The 21,431-nt window shown below is 38.7% G+C and overlaps 1 protein-coding gene across 2 annotated transcripts in view; it reads left to right on the top strand.

Annotated features, from left to right (window-relative positions):
- The window catches only part of TOX3 (TOX high mobility group box family member 3), a gene marked incomplete at both ends in the record, with an annotated part of 70,504 nt that extends 52,016 nt beyond the window's left edge, over positions 1 to 18,488 (top strand). Inside the window, 5 exons of one of the 2 annotated variants that reach the window (XM_080352274.1) lie at positions 1,146 to 1,400; positions 13,442 to 13,711; positions 14,503 to 14,730; positions 16,055 to 16,135; positions 17,760 to 18,488. In XM_080352274.1, coding sequence (XP_080208400.1) covers positions 1,146 to 1,400; positions 13,442 to 13,711; positions 14,503 to 14,730; positions 16,055 to 16,135; positions 17,760 to 18,488 — 1,563 coding nt within the window. The remainder of the gene's footprint in view (positions 1 to 1,145; positions 1,401 to 13,441; positions 13,712 to 14,502; positions 14,731 to 16,054; positions 16,136 to 17,759) is intronic. The other variant, XM_080352273.1, reaches the window with a different exon arrangement.
- Positions 18,489 to 21,431: the final 2,943 nt, after the last annotated feature.

Below are 21,431 nucleotides of genomic sequence, written 5' to 3'. Positions count from 1 at the left end.
AGCAGTTAATGAGATCTTTCACTGAACATATCATTTTTAAATTAACTGGCATTAAGTCACTCTTTCAAACAATGTAAATAATACATAAAGCAGTTCTTCCCCCCCCAACTCAAATCCTGAACTAATGCAAACAAACAAATCCCAGAGCAGCCTTGCATGTCCAGAACAAGACAAGAGTGCCTATTTTAGGATTGCCAACTGCCCAATTTGATCAAGACAGTCCTGATTTGGGTACATTTAAAATGACCTAATTTCAAGCACTGGATTTCTATTATTAAGTAGCAGTGGACCTGAAATAATATATGAAAGTTCATTTAACTCGCAAGATATTTGAATAAGCGTAGCTCATTTGTTTCCCGAATAAAAGTCAGCACTGTTGAAGCCAGATACAGACTCTACTTGAATAAAGATTATCTTTGACAGGCACATGCATACGTACAAACACGCACAAACCCTGAAGATAACTGGCAGTAAATGTTTTGCTCAAGGCATCTTAACAGGTGTTTAGTTTGTAACAAACCTACTGTTCAAACAAAGCTGGCTTGCTCCAGAAAGCACTGGAAGCTGCTGTAATCACCCTCACTCTTTTATACGTGTCGCTCCTCCAAATTACAACCCTCGTTTAAAAGGGTACATTGTCCTTTTGGGATGGAAAAGTAGAGAAAGACAGACCAGAATTATAGTATTTCGTGTTTATTAGTGGATAAAAAGGAAACAAAAGATGTGAAATGGTCAGTGTTGAATTAATGTTGTGTGTGTGTGCTACAGAATTGTCCGTATTTTATGAAGCATGAGAGTAATGTAAGCTGTTTGTGCTATTTTACTAACATATCAATAAAGTGGCAATTTTTTATCCAGCCAAATCCAATGTAGCTGATATTCAGACTAACAACAAAGACAGATGTTGCTAATTAAGTACGCATTAAAAAACTGTTAATACTGATACTCCATTAAAGCCATATGATAATGAGACTTAAATCTTTAATCAGAACGATCCACAAACCCCCTCAGTGTACGAAACTTCAAAATTTTGTTGCGTGTAGAGTTTGTGTTTGAGAACAAAAGCAGATTTGGATTTGGGGTCCGGGGCTCAGTGCGCGAGCACGGTGCCCTAACACGGTTTGCCTTGTCTTGTCCTTTTCTAGCAGACGTTCCACACGCCAAGCCTTGGGGACGAGGAGTTTGAAATCCCACCCATCACCCCGCCGCCCGAGTCGGACCCTGCCCTGGGGATGGCAGATATCCTGCTACCCTTCCAGGGCCTTGGCGACCAGCTGCCTGCACAAGGAAATGAATTTACACCTCAGTTTCCCCCACAGAGCTTGGATCTTCCCTCTATTACAATATCCCGAAATCTCGTGGAGCAGGACGGTGTCATCCACAGCAATGGACTGCACATGGTAGGTCCAGCTCTTTGTGTGTCTCTGTTGCCTAATATTGCTTGTCAAAGCATGGTAACATAGGTTAGTGTCATCTATCAGTTTTAATTGACCTCTCAGAAGACGCGTGCGGTGTCTTGGTGTTGTAATCCTGACCAAACGTTTGCCAATGTCTGTATTATGAGCAGGTGTATCCTGTATGAATGATGACACGTGTTGTCAGCGTTACACATCAAATGACGATCTGCTATTATTCAGTTCCCTAAGGCAGTTGGCAAGTGGTTAAGAGTTTAATATTGGTGGATTCAGGACAGTAAACACAGTTGTTAATGTACAGTGCAATGCTGTACCGTGTGTCAACAGATCTCTAGTGAAGAAGCAGTTGGGCTTTATAAACACAGAATTTTAATTTTGGGAATGGACTTGGAAGCCCATTCCCCTTGGCATCCTGGGCATCCCAAGTGCTGCTAACATTCAGAAAAGTGATTTACAGTTGACACTGGCATCAGGAGTTGGAAGCCCATTGTGTTGGCCAAGGTGAACTACAGAGTTTAGAGGGAATTGCTTGTCTGGATTTCGAGGGATCATTCCTCTCAGCTTTGGGGATCTCCCTGCCTGGGGTTCTCCAGGCTTTGTGCAGTAACATTCATGCTCCCAGGGATGGGACACAGCTGGGAGTCAGTGTATCATACTTGGCACTTTAAACTCAGTGATTACAATTAGAATTAGTTTCTGTATTGCATATTGAAGACAGAGTGAAAGTTTAGATTGAACAGATGTTTTACATCAACTATATTTTTGTTCTGATTAGCTAGTTTTTATAGGACTTTTTGCTAAACCTGGTATAGTGAAAATAGCAATTTACTGTTGGACTGTAATAAAGGTCATTGTGTTGTCATATTATGTCTGCATGTAAATCTTTTTTCTTTTTTATTATTCTAGTAAGCAAAAATTAATTAAAGATTTGCAAATAACATGCAGCAAATATTTCTTGGGAATTCAGCAGGCTGCTGGCTTCATTGCAAATTGTATTATTTCCTTTGAGGTTGCACTAATACAGAATTAAGCACAAACAGCCCACTACTGAGGAGGTACAGAATTCAGTAATTCCACAGATACAAAGCAGGCCTTGAAGGATATGATACTTCTTTTCAGATCCCATTTTGCATGGGATTTTGTACGCACTGGACATGCTGGGTGACTACTAAAGAAGGATCAGATTAATAAAACCTGAGAGTCAGGAATGTTATGCGTGAAAATTAAAGTTATGGAGTGTTTGCACACTGAATCCAATGAAACTTGCTCAGAAATATGTAATAAATATGACGGGCTGGATTAGTCTTGCGTTACGTGTATGAGTATCCCTTCAGTGTTACCAAGTGGTTTGTAACTTGACCAAGTTGTGCCTTTTAATTTTGCATCCTTCCGCTGAACGGGATTCTGAGAAATTAATGACATAGTTCACATTGACTTCAATGGTAAGAAATGATCCTGGTCCACGTCAAAGAGAAAACCTAGAGAAGCTCATGCCTCCTTAACCCAATAGTCCAAGGGTATTTATATTTTCTAGGGTGGCTGTGGGTTGGGGGCTTATGTGTAGTTTTGCTGCAGAGAATTGAGGAGAAATTGTGTGATTTGACATAGAGGAGCCACAGAGGGAGGTTCGTGGGTCAGACACTTCCCCACAGCTGCTTGATGTGTTCGGTGCTGTGAGATGGAGTGACCTCTGCCTTTGTATTTTAGTCAGTGGTCATTTTCTCTCAACGCTGGGTGGCTTCAGGAAGCTTAAAAACGTTAACAGAGGGTTCTTGCGTAGGTTTCTTCCAAACTCATGTAACTCTCTTTACTACACAAATTTTCCAGCTGTTAATCTGTGTTTCAAAAGTAGAAAATGAAAAATCATATCATATTTTATGTGAAAAATGTGCACTTTATTAAACTGGTAAATATTTATTAATAATATTAGAATTCATCTTTAAATTAGACATTTCATGAATTACCTTGCCTTGGAGCTATAAAAACTTTATTGCAGCAATAAAAAAAATGTAAAGGAGGCATTTTGACTATGAAATTTCATTTCATGGTCAATTGAATTTACTATATCTGAAAGAACTAAAGATGAGGTTGTAAAATAATTATGATGTTCGTATACGCTTACAGAACAATGTTCTTACCCAGCGATACTAGCATAGTCTTATTTAAAGGCTGCATTAATAGTGTACTGCTAATCACTGAAGCTTCTTTAGCTGAATACAAACTTATTTTAGTATGAACTGCTTCGAGTTTATTGGTTATCTTGTGAAGCATTAGAAAGCTTTACTGTAAGCAATATTTAATGTGGATAAATGCAGTCCTGCCCTGTTGAAAAGTCCAGTAGAAGGATTTCACCTTGAAGAAATGTCATGAGATTTTAAATCACAAATGTTGGAAAAATAAAATGGGCTTGGACAGAATTATGATTAATACTGTGTGTCTTTGGCTTTTTTCTATGTACTACCTGACATGTTCACCTATAAACTTGAATGCAGAATCGCCAGAGGCATGGTCAAAAATAGGTTATGTCAAGGTTCTCCTATGTCTCCCTTAGGGTATGAAGTTGGCTCGCTACCTTGTAATGCTGTAATACTTCTGCAAGTATCTCACATATTTCACACAGCAAGACCAAAAAAAAAAGAAGTATATTTTTTTTAACATAGTCTTTGTTTATTATTATATTGAAAAAATAAGTCACGGTGCAAGAAAGCTATTTATTCTCAGAATAAATGTGGCCTAGCACTTATTAAAAGATTGTATTGATGAGTTACCAATTGTTCACACTATTAAGAACAAGGTAGTTTGTTTGGGTTTTTTTCTGATACATGGGAGCTGAATCCAGGCACGCTGATTATACCATGGGAAGAGTGACAATTTGTCACAATGCTGATTAACTTCATTATTACTGGCAACAAACACAACACATTTATCTTACTTAACAGCAATGTTCTACGTTTAAAAACAGACAACAGCAACAAAAAGAGGAGATAAAATGGCGCCAGTTTGATTAATTTTCATATTTTAATAATATGCAAATAAAATCGTGATGCTCAAAAATGAGTCACTGAGAAGTGGAGTGCTGATGTACATATGACTTTAAAGAACACATGGATTTACGTGATGCAAGTATTATCCCTATAAATACTTGAATATAAATAAGTGCAAATCGGCAGCAATATCCTCATTAAAAATCAACCCCCAATATTTTACATTAATGCTCCATTTTCTGCTGAGCTGACCATAGAAAAATTATTTTAATCTGTAAACTGTGGCAATTCTATAAAACTACAACTTGTGCTCCTGAGGGTTCCTTTTTTTAACACCTCTCTATAATCTGCCCAGCCTGCTGAGTAGCATTGACATCAGTAGTACATCAATTTCAGAAAGTGGATTATTTTTACTAGACAGCTATTGTGACATATTGGGTCAGTCATAAATGAAAGATATTCATGCAAGCATGCAATACTTGTAATGAAGTCTCACTCTGACCTTCTGTATGATTGATTCTGTAATTTAGTTTTCTCAGGCAGTGCCTGAAATGAAATGAAATCATGTTGAACAAGTTTTGAATACCCACAGTGCACCAGGAGAAGAAAAATCTGCAGCCCCAGAGGCTTGAGAGAGAGCAGCTGAACGATTTATCTCCATGCTATTATAGCCTTTGCCAGCATTCAACATTTCTTCTTCTTTTTTTTTTTTTTCCTTTTTTTTTTTTTTCTTATTTGGCTTAAGTACTTAATTCTGCAGGTAGCTGTAAATGGGAAAATAAAATGCTGTTCAGATTTAAAATGACAGGACAGGAGTATGTGCAGGGGACTGATAAAATATCTTGAATAGAACTGACCTTTCATGTAGCTGAAAGTTACTGGGGGATTCATCCTCATAATTACCATATAGATTATTTTTATTTCTTTCCTGCAATGAAACATTTCAGAGAGCAGTAGTGCTGATTGAATGAAAATTGAACTTGTTAACATTCTTTTCAGCTTAGCCTGTTGTACATAACAGAAGGTTAGCTTTGATGAATTTCAGAATTCTCCTTCTGATATCTAAGAAACAGACAGTAAAATAATTGTCTCTTTTCAGTCTGATTTTTTCTTTTATTCAAAAAGTACAGATGTTACAAAACCAGACCGATAAATGTACATATATTGCTCCCTATATTACTTATGCTGCCAGAGAAAATGTGTTCCCTGTTTGATGAAGATTTGAGACGGTTTCTATTTTATAATTGTTGCAATGCTGTCAGTGCGTTCAGGATTCTGCACAGATAAGGCTAATTCATAGTGGAATACACTCATCTTTAATTACATTACTAGTTAGGAGTAGCACTGTGCTCAAATCAAAGGCATGATGGTGACTATTGCTTTTATTTCAAGAAGACACTTTTGAAATAAACAGCTCAATGATGTGGCTTTAAAGAGTTGCAAATTTGAGCTTATTAAAGGCTGCATGCAACAGAAATATTATTAATGTTCCAGAAGAGTGGTGCCTTTTACTTAAAGGTCTGAATCTTTTTTAGTAATGTAAATTCCCAAATTACTAATTGACTTTAAATGAATAGATTAAGAGAAGATTGCAAGAATAAAAAGTTGCTTTAAAATTGCCAAAAGACAGTTATTTCTCTACTCACCTGTGTGTCTCTAATTTATATGTTTAATTTTCCTTTACAAAGAAACTTATTTGTAAATCTCTCTTATAATACCCAGTCAGTTATCTCCTATCTAGAGAGAATGGAGTAGGTTTTCAATTAATACAATGTTATAACAACATTGTTTAATGTGTTGCAGATGAAGCAGTTATTTCATGGGTCATTAATGTGTTTAATGCCTGAAACGGTCTATTAAAACAAGCCCTTGTTATTGTTATGAACATGTTTATTGTCATCCTTAATACAAAACATGCAACTCATTCCGGAAGGTTGTAATTATTCATTTATAGGAGTAACAACTATTCTTAGTAGAAAGAGAGATTATCTTCAGAGTTTTCTTATTTCTGTTTTTCCTTTGATTAGTAGGGTGGATTACTAAACCAAAGTCTTAAATCAGCAGTGTGTTTGTATAGATCTCCCCAGCAGCAATGGTAGCTGCTACTCCCACTGTTTTTATTATTTGTGGTACCAAGAAAAATTAATATCAAAATGAAGTAATACCAAACTGGGCTTTTGTGGCACCAGCGCTGGGATGGGCTGGTGTCTGCCCAATGGCCTGAGTGCTTTGCTAATCAAGGCTTTACAAAGTCATTTCTTTTGATTGCTTTGTAGTTAAATATTTTTATGTCTAATGGTGTAGTTGTGCATTTTTGAGTTACCTTTCGGAGGGTGTCGTGGGGGACGATGGGCTGGAAACCCTGGAGGCACCAACTAGTGGTGGTTCTGCCCAGAGGCTACGTGCCGTGACTTTAATGTGATATGAAGACAGTGACGTACTAAATTAATAGGTTTTTAATAGTATGTAAATTTTTGTGTCCTCAGTGTCATTGTAGTGCTCGTTGTGGATGATATTGTCACTTTTCTGAGAGACGTGTTCTTCCCTCCTTTCTCATCGGTACAGACGCAACGGGCCGTCGGTTAATGAGCTGTTGTGGTTGGAGAAGGAAATGTGTTCTGGTGTTCTTTTCAAAAAGAGCCAACTCATAGTAACCACAAGGGAGGACCTGTCCATAGGAGACAAAGTGGCAGCAGTTGCCAAAGACACCTGTCTGAATAGCAGGTACTGCTGGTGCTAAAAGAAAAATAATAACTTAAAAATGATGCAGGTAGCTCATTACCTATGGAGATCCATGGAGTCTTCTGCACAAAAGAAGAGAAACACAGTAACATTGGCAGAACAGTCTAGGAAAAAGAAGACTGTGACTATTTTAAATTAATAATGCTTAAATGAAGACCCATCAGCTCCAGAAAATATTGTGAGGTGCCATATGAATATGTGGAGAATGATACACTCCACTGGGAAAGCTGTCAGAAATTGGAGCGGAAGCTGAATCTATGGTATTCCAAAGAACTGAACTCAGAAGGAACACGGACATGTAGGACCACAAACACCAGCTGTGCATTAAGCCTGGACCATGGCTTTAAACTATTCTGCCTCCTGAGTTTAAACTCCAAAATCAGGTGCTGCTTCTTAAGCCCACCCAATGAAGCAGGTGTTGCAGCTGGTCTGGACATGTTGTTCCTGGCCAAGGGCTCCAGCTACTTTCATCCTTGGGTCATCTGAAAATGTCCTTTGAAATTCCTGCTGTTCTCTGCTCTTGCCACCTGTGTGTGTCCCCTTGCACAGTTTAGCCAATAGTCAGCGTCCACTTAGGTTCTCAAACTGTACAGAAATCTTAAGTCTCTATAGAGTTTTAAATTATTGTGTGCTGCCAGGTAGCTGAAGAAAATATACCTGGCTCTGGTAATACCAAAAGTATTGAAACCTAGTTTTCCGATTTGCTTTAAAACCAACAAAAAACAAACAAAGAAACCCAAACAACACACCAAAAAAAACCCCAAAAACGAAAACCACCCTCAAAACATAGCTACCAACACTTGTAGCAATTTTTAAACAAACAAATGCCATGTAACTCCCAAATCTGTCCCTCCCAATTCCTAGCACAGGTGTTGCTCCCTTTGATAATGTTTGTTAGTTGTCATGCTCTTTGCAGCCTCTCCCCACGTTGCTTACTGCATAATAAGGACCTTTGAAATCTGCCTTTGATTTGGTACCTGAAGCTGCAGAAGTTGTCTCAAAACTGCTAATAGCATTTATCTGACATTCAGTTTTAAGTATCGGGGATTTGTTTGCACTGTGTCTCACTGTTTGCATCCAGCAGATCAAAGCTTGAAGTGCTAATGTGGAGAGAAGCTCCTCTGACCAAGAGACTCGTCAGCCCAGAGCCCAGACCTGTGATCTAGTCACACACGTATTGTGGTCGCGCTGTTGGGTACCTTGTCCAAAAGGAGTCTGATTCAAGATGCTCTAAAGCCTGGTAGATGTTTGGGGAGAAGAGATTGGAAAATCTGTTTTGAAATGCCTCTGCAAAATGGTGTAGAAGTTAAATTATAAAGAAGCTATGAATTAGGTGATGCTGAAGCATTAGCAGCAGCCGCTGCGGATGGATGGAGGGCTGTAGTAAAGCCCATGGTGCCATCTGGAAGAGCAGAACTGTGTTTTGGCAGATCTGTTAGTGATGGCAGGATCTGAGGAGGGGAGAGGAAGACACTTCTTCAGGGGTGGCAGTACCAAGGGCAACTGTTTTGAATTCTATTAAGTAAGGATTTAATCTCTGACAGAGAAAAGTATCTTGCTAGTTTGGGTTGTTTTGATTGGCAGTGAATTCCAATCTTGTAAAAATTTAGATTAATGGATTCTTTTATCTGTACTTTACTTGTGGAGAAAAATGGTATTGAGGATTTCCTCTAGAGATATGCTGACTTGCCCAAAAGTAAAGGGAGTAATTTACAGACAGAGCCAACTGAGGATTTCACTCTTTACATTGCAGTGCATTTGCTTCAACTTAAATATATCCTTTAAAATATTACATCAGCTTATGTTACATTGACAGTGACAAATTCCTAAGGCAATAGAATGTATAACGATTTAAGTCAGCTTCCAAAACCAGGGCACAGTGAGCATAACCGTAAACATAGGGGTTTGCATAGTTCTTTTTATTGGCAGGTTTCTCATTCATTAAAACACTGTGTAGGGTCAGGTCCAGCCCCACGTCTTTCTGGGGGCACTTCCATGGGCTCAGTCCCCACGCAGCTGGGAAGTGTCTTATTTAAATGATCAAGGGCTGTAGACATTGATTTTAATCAAGACTTACTCAAAACATCCTAAAAAGTAATTTCCTAGTCAGATTTTTAAATATCATGTTGAATGTTCCTAGAGATTATAATTGTATCAGGGTAGAAATCCAGGATAAAGCTACTGTATGTAAATGTTTATCAAAATGCAGGGTAAGTGGAAATTAGGACATCTATTGATGTAATGGCTGGATGCATTTAGCTGTCAAGACAAATACTAGCAATGTTAACTACTGGATACTTAATGAGTTGATAACAGAAGAATGAACTGTCTTTTATTACCTTAATTTTTCCCTTAGTACTCAATGGTATGTTTTGCTTTGGCTGGCTCAGGTACAGTAATTGTTGAAAAACACCTTTAATAATACCATATAAATTAAAGTGTAGGAGTTTACACATTCTTTTTTTAAGTCTCATCACTCTGTTGCTTGCTTTCCAGTGGCTGTTGAGGAATTAATATTTTATCAAAATTGAGAACTTCTACTTTTACAAATCAAAGTACAAGCAGCTGTATATTTGGCAAATGCCATGAGATACGTCCTCTGGCAATATGGCTAAATGTAGCTTCTTTGGCATGGCTGTCTAAATAGATTAGAATAGTTGAGAGTGGGATAGTTTGATGGATGGATAATCCTTATGGTTCCTTGGTGAGGCCTTCGATGCATTGAATGCTGAATGGTTCTATAATGTGTGCTGTTGGAGGGTGTGGACAGAAAGCCAATGTCCCCGATACAGTCCCCATCAAGCTGTTTTGAGAAAGGGAAGCACTGTGGACCATATTTTGCTTTTTCTTAACCCGTGTGTGTAATAGAAGAGACCAGAGAGGTGGCTAGTGTTGCCCTCAGTAAACGTCTCTGTCCCATTGGTTTTTGTAGCACTCGTGTAGGGTAACGACAGAGAGATCTAAAACAAAGTCATTTGAATCTGCAGAAGGATCATACAAGTTATTTCGCTTTGTTTTTCCATTTCACACGTGATGTCCTTGTTTGAGTTTTGCCTGGCTTGAGTTAGAATCACCCAGTTTTGCCTCGCTTCAGCCCAAGACTGTAAAGCAGATCAAGCTCAATCAAAACTTGATTCTGTCAGCTTGGGAAGTTAATGATTTTTTGTCAGAACTAATCTGTCATTTTGCATAATGTTACAAAAGTCCTGAATTCTCATACTACTTGTATATCACTTCTACTTTTGGTTAAGTTTATATAAAGAGCTTTTAATATTCTCTAAAATTTTCACAGTATTTTCAGTAGATTATTTTGAATACATGAGCCTTTTTGCTTTTCAGTTTCCATGTAGTAATGTAATTAGGATGTCCTGGGGATGTTCTAGTGCATTTGTATTTTCACGTGTGCTCCTGATATAAGATGATTTCTGTTGTTAAACATTTATTTGATAAACATTTTGTGCATAACAAAATACTACAGATTCTTTTGGTTCAGTATTGGCCTTTGTAGTACACGGGGAAAAAATAAGAGTTAAGATAATTGGTGGAAATTTTGTTTTCCTGATGATAAATTTCTCCTTAGATGATTTTATTTGCTCAGGAGCTATATACAGATGTTATGGGATTTAATGTTTCTACTGACTAGCTCCTCTACCTTCTTGCTACTTGCTAAACCACTGCACAAACATAAAAAATGGTTTATGCTTCCTTGTCTGAAGGCTCTTCTATAGATACCATAGGTTGTTGAGGCCCATGACACTGCACCATAAAGTAAAAAATGGAATTCCCATTCCTTTCTTTGTAATTTTATTTTAATATTGATTAGCCATGACACTTAAATTCAAAGTGCAGAAAAAATATTGCTTGTTGTTATCACATACACATACGATGTAAATGATATGAGATTGGAAATGTTATGAAATATTTTCTTTCATAAAGTGCATCTTATCTGTTTGGTGCTAGATAGCCAGTTACAAAATATTGTTGTTTCGATTTCTAGCTTTTATTGAAGTTTTTAAGATTAAAAAAAAAATAAAGGAAAAATACAGAAAATAAAAACGGAAATTAAATAAGTTGATGTAAAAAACCACACAAGCATCAAATAGTGTCAGAAGAAGAGATAGTTAAGAATTCATGGGCTTCTGTATAAAATTAGATTCTGGGTCAGTGCAAGTCAAGAGAATTTAGTCTCAATAAAATCATAGATGCAACCAAAATGACAAGACTTGGAGTAAATCGTTTGAAACCCGTGCCATCACATTTTGTTGCCTCGGTGTAAAGGCCAGAAATGGCTGTATTTTGTGGCAACGTAGGGAACAAAAGCTTGTCTTTCAGGTGTAGAATCCCTCCAAGAAAGTACTGTCTGCAAAATAATGAAGAAAGTTAATTTCTGTGAGAGAAGAGCATCCTGGTGATCTCCACCTTTGCTTTACCAGCAGTTTTTCTTCATGCAATAAAGCGATGTCTGTAAACTAAAACGGATGGAGTAATATGCAGAAAGCGATATCCTTTTACAAAAGACTTGGAACGACTTCCAGGTGCTGCTGCCAATGCAAGTCACAATCCAAATGACCCTCTCATTAAGGGCAGTAAATTTGCACAGAGAAGTGCCCTGAAGCAAATGGATATTTCAGCCAATAAGCCTGATGTTTTGATCTTTCCGTATCAAGCGCTTCACTTCTGGCACATGCGTTCCTCTCTAAGGAACTACACTCCTTCACTGAAAATATGAAGAGAATTGGAGCAGTAGGAGAAGCCGCGTGGAGGGGCTGGATCAGGAGCGTGTGGGGTCAACTTCACCCCTCCCGGGTCCGGATGCAACACTACATGTCCTTTGATCCAAGAAAGATTTATTTTTTCTCCATAGGCTTCAGCAGGAAGACCCATGAGTGTCAAATTCAGATTTAATCTGGTTTATTGCCCTAGCGAAGCGGCAGCGCTGGTGCGTCAGATGGGTGAGACAGAGTGGCATCTTCTCTGACACGTGTATGATTTCTTCCTTTGGCCGCACTTGGCCCGTCCAGGACAAGGTTTTCAGGAGCACAGAGCCACTGTTGAGTATAAAACTGAGAGCAAAGTCACTGGGGCTAAACCTAGCTCTGTGCTGACAGGCTTTTGAAAACTGGTCTGGGCTTAGAGAGCATTAGGAAAGTCAGATTGTTGTCAAATCAGTGGACTCTGTGCTGGGCTCCCAGCATTGCTGTTTTGTTCTGTGCTGTTTTGTTCTGTGCTGTTTCACGAAGGGTCGTTGCACCTGCTACTAATTGCGATGTGGGTTATTAATAATGAAAGAGTTTTCAAAATCTCATTTATTTCCCATGTTTCTGTCTGCTTGAACAGTAGCTGTAGATTAATCGGGTTGCTGAATCAATTTGTCAGCTATTTATTCTCTTCACTTATTAACTGTTTTAAAAATCTCCTTTCCTATTTAAATGTTCTTTCATTGTGCATTGGTGCGTATGTGGTTAAGAATAACAAAACTCAGTTGTTCATAGGCAGATTCCAGTTGATTTTACCTTCAGCGTCTCACTTCTTTGTATTTACAAATGCAAGAAGGGTTGTGCAGATGCACAAGACGTAGTTTGTGCCCTCAAGAAACAGCAGAAACAAAACCACGCAAGCACTTGAGTTTCCAAGATAGGAAGTACAAGAAAAATAAAGTCAGTGAGCAGTACATAGCTTGCTACTTCCACACATGTTTGATTAAATGTGAGAATGTGTAGTGCTTGTGAACAAGGATTTTTAGGAGTGATTAGGGTGGTTTGAATGGTTCTTCTTGCACTTGAGACCCGGCAGGGCACTGTTCTTTGCTTACAACTTTAAAATCCCACTCAGGATTGTTTTATACCTGCTACTGTTACTAGCAACAGCTGCGAATAACTGAGTGTCAATAAGGGAAGGTGCTTTGCTCTATATATAACCCCCACCCCGGTTTTGTTTACTTTCTGCGTTTGACAACAGTTTGAGTCTTCTCAGTTGCAACTTTAGCCGTGTCCCATCAGTCAGCCCCGTTCCCTGTAGTTTATGTGGGTATTTCACTCCATGTCAAGAGAAGAAATGTTTAAAAATGGGGAGATGCAATTTTTATTCCACAAAATAACTCCCATCCACAAGTGGGGGAGAAGTAAGGTCCAGGGCAAGTGTGGTGAATGTTGCTGCATTTATTTTATTAAAAACCCCTTTAATTCACTGAAAAGAAATGCAACAAACTGCAAGTTGACGGTGTCAGTTCTGAGAATAACTTCACCTGACGACGCTGCGTGGTCGCTGCTGCTGATTAAATAATGTTCCCATCTCTTTCAGGATCAGAGCCACACACAAGTCTCCCAGTATCGCCAGGACCACTCGCTGATTATGAGATCTATTGTCCATATGACCGACGCCGCTCACTCGGGAATTCTGGCTCCCTCTCAGCTCACCACCATTAACCAGTCGCAGCTCAGTGCGCAGCTGGGTCTGAATTTGGGAGGCACCAATTTGCCACACACTTCTCCCTCCCCTCCTGCCAGTAAATCAGCCACTCCTTCCCCATCCAGCTCTATAAACGAAGAGGATGCAGACGAATCCAACAGAGTAAGTTGTTCAGTGGGCTGGGGTGAGGAAGCTTCACACGCTGGATTTTCCTGAAAGTGGCAGCCGCAATGTGGTCAAATAAAATATACAGACATTACAGTGTAGTGGAATGGGATTCATTTGCTGTTTAGCTTCTTTCCGTAATACCACTGTAATAATAAAAGTAAGGCTATACATGTATATATTTGGTTGAATACATTCATAATTTGTTTCAGATTTTATCGATCTGGTGAATCTCTTTACTCATCAGCTTTCGACAGCCGTGTCATTCGGGTATCCTCTGGAGTCATGTAAAACGTAGCTGCATTTAGACAGAAGTAAAATAAGCTTTCTTCTAACTGAACGTTTAGTTAATTTACATTTTGCTTTAAAGAAGTCTGATATAAAAGGAAAAATGTATCAACAAAATAAAACACAGAGGTTATTATAGCAGTATATTTAAAGGGCCTCATTTAGACTATTCCATGAAAGGTTTTCTCATTAAGTTAATGGAAATTTGGCATATGTAAAGATCACTGTAAAGGATCCTCAAAATATCAAAGTAAAATGACTATCATAGCCATGTTTACAGTGAGTAGTAACTATTTGTGCATTTCCTTTCAGTAGATCTGATGAGATTAAGCTGAGACTAAGTACTATTTGGTAGGAGAAAGACTTGCACAACAGGACTCTCCAAAACGTTGCCTACATAGTAGTTTTATCCATATATTATTAAGCCAGACTGTCAATAATTTTTTTGAATTAATCTGATTTGTTTCATGCATATATTGACTGTTCTTGTTCTTTCTTAGGCTACTGGAGAAAAAAGAGCTGCCCCAGATTCTGGCAAGAAGCCCAAGACTCCAAAGAAGAAGAAAAAGAAAGATCCCAACGAGCCACAAAAGCCAGTGTCAGCATATGCCCTCTTCTTCAGGGATACACAAGCCGCGATTAAAGGGCAGAACCCGAACGCTACATTTGGAGATGTTTCAAAAATAGTCGCATCGATGTGGGACAGTTTAGGAGAAGAACAAAAACAGGTAAAAAGTTGATGCAGGGCTGTGTCACAAGAAATAAATTAGTAATCCTTATAAAACATCCTCCTGTCTCTGCTCTGAGTAGACCACGCTACTTGCTGATGTAGGTCTTTTACTCTGCAGAGCTACACTGATCTTTGAACCTGCTGAAGACCTGTTATCTAAAAAGCACTTTGCAGTAAGAGCCAGTAGGTAGCATTAAATGGCTGTCTTTAAATTTATAAGGGCGGTCTGTAAAACTCTCAGGTGATATTGTCCTAGAGCCCTGTTGAGACCATCTTTTGATGATTCCCATTTCAAAGCTCTTGTTTCCTGTTAATCAGAAGTTAGATTAAAAAGGAGAAAGTACAGCACATTTACCATTTTCCTTTGATCTGCCGGATGAATTTGTTACAAAGCCTGTTGCTTTCCCACCTTTGAAGCCAATCCTCGGTGTCTCATCCCAGTGCCGTGTGTGACACCAGTTGGTACAGAATGATGAGTTTTGTTCTTCCTTGGGGGTTATTCTTCTTTCTGTACACATGTAACTCCTACACATGGACTGAAGGAAAAAAATCTCCTTTATGGCCATTTACCTGTTGCTACTCTGTGCAGCTCCCAGTTACACTTAATGGAAGCTGCAATGGAAGAGGAGGTTCTTGTGTAGGACACCTCTGGCAAGATATGATTCTTGTTTGTGAAATACAGTTGGAAGCTTTTAGTTTGATCTAACAGACAATAGTGAAAAGGATTTAAAGGTGAACTTCAGATTAAAATACAGGTTAATTTACTTTTTGCCTGACTGTGCTTGTTTCACTCATTGGATTCTCTAATACTGGCTTTGGGAATGTGAATTGTCCAGGCTCTGTGAACCACATTTTCTAAAGATATAAAGATTTTTTTAATACATGCTTCAAATATTTGTTAAAAAAAAAAAAACACATTGCCTAGGCAATTTTTGCCTATTTTATATTACTTCAGATACTTTTTAGCATCTGAAATACTCAGTGTTCTAATAGCCTTGTTACTTAGAATCATTAAAATATCATTTCCTGGGGAGGTAGAGCGTGCATAGGGAGCCTTGTCAAACAGTTGGCTGCTGTAGCAGCTCCTTTTATTCATGGTGAATCAATATAAATTGTGTTGCAAGTCCAGTGAGTAGACCTGAAAGTCTGTGACCAACTGCAAGAATGTTTAGATCTTTCAGGGAAGAAAAAGCACATGTAACAGTGGAGTGTTTCAAGGTGTTTTGGTCTGTTTTCTGTTTCTTTGCAAGTGATTTTTGAGAGCATTCTGGCAAAAATGTCTCAGTAATTGAAGGTGGTGAAATTGTGGTCTCTTTTAATAGGTATATAAAAGAAAAACTGAAGCTGCCAAAAAAGAATACCTAAAGGCACTTGCTGCCTATAGAGCAAGCCTTGTTTCTAAGGTAAGCTGAATAATGCCTTCAGTGTAAAGCAAATCCGCTTTTGGCAATGGTGTTTAAATGGGGAGGGGGGTTACACAAAATAAAAGTAGAGTCCTAAGATTTCTGCAGTACAGCTCTACAAAATGTGCTGCTGCTCTCTCACGGCACAGTAATTATTACAAACCAATAACTTTGTAAATGTACTTCTCCATTTATCTGTGGAAGCAAAATAATGCACTTCAAATGTAAAATTCCGTCCTGAAGAATCTACTGGCCTTTTGCCAGTGGCATTTGCCAGCTATTTGCAGAGTTTGGGTTTTCCTCAAGTGCTGCTTCTCCCAGGACAGCCCCATTTTGCATGGAGCTGGGGAGCGGTTATCGGGTGACCAAGCTGAAGTATTTCTTGCAGGTGAGGGGAAAGAAATCTGTGGTGGCTCTGAATTTGAAGAGTACTTACAAATGGACTGGCTGGCCAGGAGCCACGTGGAGTATTTTAGCAGATCCTGAGTTAAAACTCATGAAAAAAACAAAGCTCTGCTGTCTTATTTGAGAATTTACCTTTTTAACCAGCAGCGCTACGCTAGTTGTAGATCTGAATACCGTAAATGGAAATATGCTTATAGCCATCTAAAATATGGGTAAAAATTAATCAAGGTAGTTGTTTCTCTAATAATGTTTCATAAAGATCAGTTACAAAAACATCTTTGATCAGAAGAAAGTGATGCTAACTCCTGAGAATACTGATTTGAATGTACAGCTGCAGAGCATTAGTAAATCACACACAAATTTGCTGTGTATTTTAATTAATGCTTGGAAATACAACAGCAGAAATTACACACGTGCATTCTTGAAAGCTGGGAGATTTCTTATCCTTGTGTTGAGAAGCTGCATTTGTCTGTCTCTAGGATTTAGATGATATTCTCAAAGCCTTTAGTAGCACGATGCCAAGTTCAATGGCAGCTGGATTTCTAAATTCCTTTGAGGGAATTTATTTTGTCAGTCCTAAGTTCCCTTTTCAAAACCATCAGAAATCATATTTTCTCCCAAAATCTATGGGACTTGGGCTGCCGAGTAACTTGTGGGAAGACTCAGAGTGTTGTCTTTGTTTATCAGGACTCCAGGCAAATATTCTATATATGTACAATGCAGACATGTAAATTATGAGAGATGAAGCCTGCCTTTGGTGCTTAAATATATCTAATTCAAACATACACAGTATATCTAAATATACCTAGTAAAACTATGCCTTCAAAGGCATGGTAAACTGGTGAGGGGAATTTACTTCTGCTTAGATTTGTCTCCCAAAGAACAGGCGGGTTTTGAAAACATAAATACTGAAAGTGTTAGGCCCTTTTTAGCTCTTTCAGCCACGCAATATACGTGTCATCTGTGACTTTCTGGTGTTGAAGAAGGGCCCACGTTAGGTTTTTGTCCAAGTAAGAACCCATGGTACCATATACGGAGGCAGATGAAGAGGTGATGTAATGGATCCGTGATCTTTTTCAGATTGTTGATTTATCTTTTCTGATAGAAAACGGGAGGTGAAAAAGTCTTCCTGAATAGCTGTGACTTGTATTTTCATGTAAACAGTAACAATGTGGTTTTTTTCTGCTAAAAACACAATGAATTCCTTTTCCAAACACAGGCTGCTGCAGAATCTGCTGAGGCCCAGACAATTCGTTCTGTTCAGCAGACGTTGGCATCCACCAATTTGTCTTCCTCCCTTATACTGAATACGTCTCTTTCTCAACACGCAACAGTATCGGCATCTCCTCAAACTCTGCAACAGTCCCTCCCCAGAGCGATCGCCCCAAAACCCCTAACCATGAGACTGCCGATGAATCAGAGCGTAGCTTCTGTCACCATTGCCCCAAACATGCCAACAAACATTGCAGCTCCCTTGATAAGCTCGATGGGAACAAATATGGTGGCAACACCGTCTTCATCTCAAGTCAGTCCCTCAATGCAAAGCCAGCAGCACCAGATACAGCAGCTCCAGCAGCAGCAGATGCAGCAGATGCAACAGCAGCAGCTACACCAGCACCAAATGCATCAGCAAATACAGCAGCAGATGCAACAGCAGCATTTTCAGCACCACATGCAACAGCATTTGCAGCAGCAGCAGCAGCATCTTCAGCAGCAAATGAATCAGCAGCAAATGCAGCAGCAGCTGCAGCACATGCAGATGCAGCAGATGCAGCAGCAACAGCTGCAGCAGATGCAGCACCAGTCGCAGCCTTCTCCTCCACAGCACTCCCCGCAGATCACCTCTCCCCTGCCCGCCATCGGGAGCCCCCCGCCTGCCCCCCAGCACCAGTCGCAAATACAATCTCAGACACAGACTCAAGTCCTCTCGCAGGTCAGTATTTTCTGAAGAGCAGTGATCTTGTGTGATGGAGGCGCAGGGGCTAAACCATATTTGGCTGAAAACTGTAAATTGTTGATGGTAGTTATGCAAGGATGCATAACAGATCAAATGATCCTCTAAAGTGTCTATTAGATAGGCAATAAAGAACTACAATGTAGCTGTGTATCATCTTTTAGCTGACTATAAATCTTTTCTTTTTTTTTTTTTTTAATAAAAAAGCTGTGCTCTTTTTCATGTGATGCCTTTTTAATTTATTTAAGCTTTACCTACAATATGTGAATCAAATGGCCTAATAAATACCTGGACCTTATGACTGCAAAATGGTGTTTCAGAGTTATATGATATAACCCTTCTTTCTCCAAAAGTGAGTAATGCACTTCAAGGCAGTATGAACTCATGAAGCCCTTAAAGCACAGTTGTAACTACCTGTAAAATGACGATTGCATTTCATACAATCATACTTGTATGACATGAGTTAGTTGATGGCATTTTTTGTCATGAAAAAATAAAGTAAATCACAGATTTTTGCCAAAGCTCTTAATTTTTTTCTCTCTTAAATGTCTGCAGAAAAACAAATGCAAGTAACTGAACCTAAATGTTTGACCCAACATTTCACTTCGTTTCTCCAAATAAACCTGCCATAGTTTGTAAGAAAATATATATTGACATTTATGCTCCTACGTTAATTCCAATTACAGAACAAATGTGAATATTATATTCTGTGTCGAAGTGATGAGTTTCAGATTTAATACACTGTATTTTTAAAAGGGAAATGCACTTAAATAAAACTGTTATTACAGAAAGCTAAGAGAAAAATGCAAGAGTTTTTAATACGCTGTAAAACCAGTAGAATATTTAAATGGAACTCCACAACCGAATAATCAATGTAAATATTTTCTTTAAAAGTTGTAAGTTTTCATATCATGTGTTGTAAAGTTTTCATAAATGAGGCTTTAATGTAAACACTGGTAACATGAATTATTAATTGCTACATTGCTTATTGTGTTTTTATGCTGTTTTATACTTTTTTATGAGTTACGATAGCAGCAATTAAGTTGTTTGTATTTTGCTTATCTAAAATAAATGCTTTTATCTTGCTATAGAATAAACACATTTCAGTAAAACCGATGAGCACAAGTCTTTGATACAAAACCCAGAAATGTTGCCTTCATGAAAACACTTTCTCGGCAAATTTCTTTAACTTTTTGGGTTTTTATTTTGTCAGATATCCTGGTTAAATCGCTACTGATCGGAACGGAGTGTGTGATCGGCTCGTGTATCCACAGGGATGCTGTGGATCGTGTGCAACTTCTCTGAGGTCTCTGCGCCTTATTTCAGAGAGAGCAGGTGCTGGAATGACAAAGGATCGGTGGACCCTGTGTTACACTGATCCGCAGGAGAGGACAGCAAACCTCTCCCAGCAGTGGCGTTCAGAGATGCAAATAAGCACAAATTGTGGATTTCTTTGCATCTTTGAGTTTCAGATGTAAATGCGGCTACTGCCATGGTCTTCCCATCCATAAGCCCCTGACTCAGCTGATCCCAAGTTGTTCAACTTGTCTTTTATCATGAAAGTCCGAGGGGTGGAGAGGGCAGGTATTTGAAGGATTTGGAAATTTCACATCCAGTGTGTTGTCAGGGTATTTGTGCCATTTATACCTTTTTACTCTTGACAAAGAGGAGAAATCCTTTCTTTCCTTCTTCCCTTTCTTTGCCTGCAGTAGCTGGGCTGCGAGAGCGGTCTGACCACTATCCCCAGTTGTCTTGCATGATTAATTACAGCATCTGTCCTGTCAGAAGCTATAATGAAGAGGTCTTGATAAAAATTGCAAATTACCACTGGCAACAATCTTAAACTGCTTATGATAAAACCAAAATTAAAAACAGCAAGTGTCAAACCTGAGCAGAATCCTAATCCTGGCTGAGGCGGTGTCCATGGCTGCAACCAAAAAATGATGGAATATGGAGCCCCCAAAAAGTTGCAGCCAGACTTCAGGGAAGAGGCATGATACCGTCTGAGTTTATTAATAATGAATTCAGTTTTCAATATTTCATCATCCTCAGGTACTCTGTTTATTATGTACGAATATTGAACAGCAAGAGATTCTAATTATAAACTTATAGATTTTTTTGGAGCAGGAAAAAATCATGTATAAATTGAAGCTTTTCATAATAGGTGTTAGCTGACAGCTACCCGTGCTCCTAATAGCCGTGGTACGATATCTCATCTTGTCTGGGACGGGGGATGTTTATCTCAAGCGCGGGGAAGCTGCTGCACTGGACATGGCACAGGCTGCTTGGGAGAGATTTTTGTGTCTGTCGGTTTTAACCAATGTTACATAACAAAGGGAACCATTTTATAGGCGTTTTGAAAGCTGGAGACAAATGTCTTCAGAAATAATTGCTAAACTGCATGTGACAGTAATTGTGTATTAGTTCTATAATTGTCATTTTGAAGACCTATGAAGTATCGTTGGAAAAATGTCACTAGTGATAAGAGTTAATTACAACTGAAGTCTGTTTTCGACTATTTGCAGTGAGAAGCAGGTGTTATTACACTCATTAAATGATTTCATAAATCCTGAGTTTTATCACATTTGATTAAGAGCTGCTGAACTACTGATGGTCAACTCCAGGAAAAACAGTTTTAATTACTGCAACTAATGATAACTAATCACCAGGCAGGACTGTACATTTTAAATATCGAAATCTGAATCTTGAAAAACTGGAGCATCCCCCTCCTTGCTACAAAATTGTATTTTGCATTACCCATAATAGCATATTGCAGAACATCTTGTGTTTCAAACTGTGCAAGTTGGTGTTCATATTCCCTAACTCTAAGTGGATAACTTAGCTATCATAGGGCATAAATAAAACTGTTAATTTAAATCACTTAATGTGCAATTTATACAGCAAAAAATGGAGTAACTGTATGATTTCAGTGTCATG

This window comes from Nesoenas mayeri (genome assembly GCF_963082525.1).
Source record: "Nesoenas mayeri genome assembly, chromosome: 12".
In the NCBI taxonomy this organism is placed as follows: Eukaryota; Metazoa; Chordata; class Aves; order Columbiformes; family Columbidae; genus Nesoenas; species Nesoenas mayeri.
The sequence above is the reverse complement of the archived record's forward strand: the minus strand, read 5'-3'. Positions and strand labels throughout refer to the sequence as shown.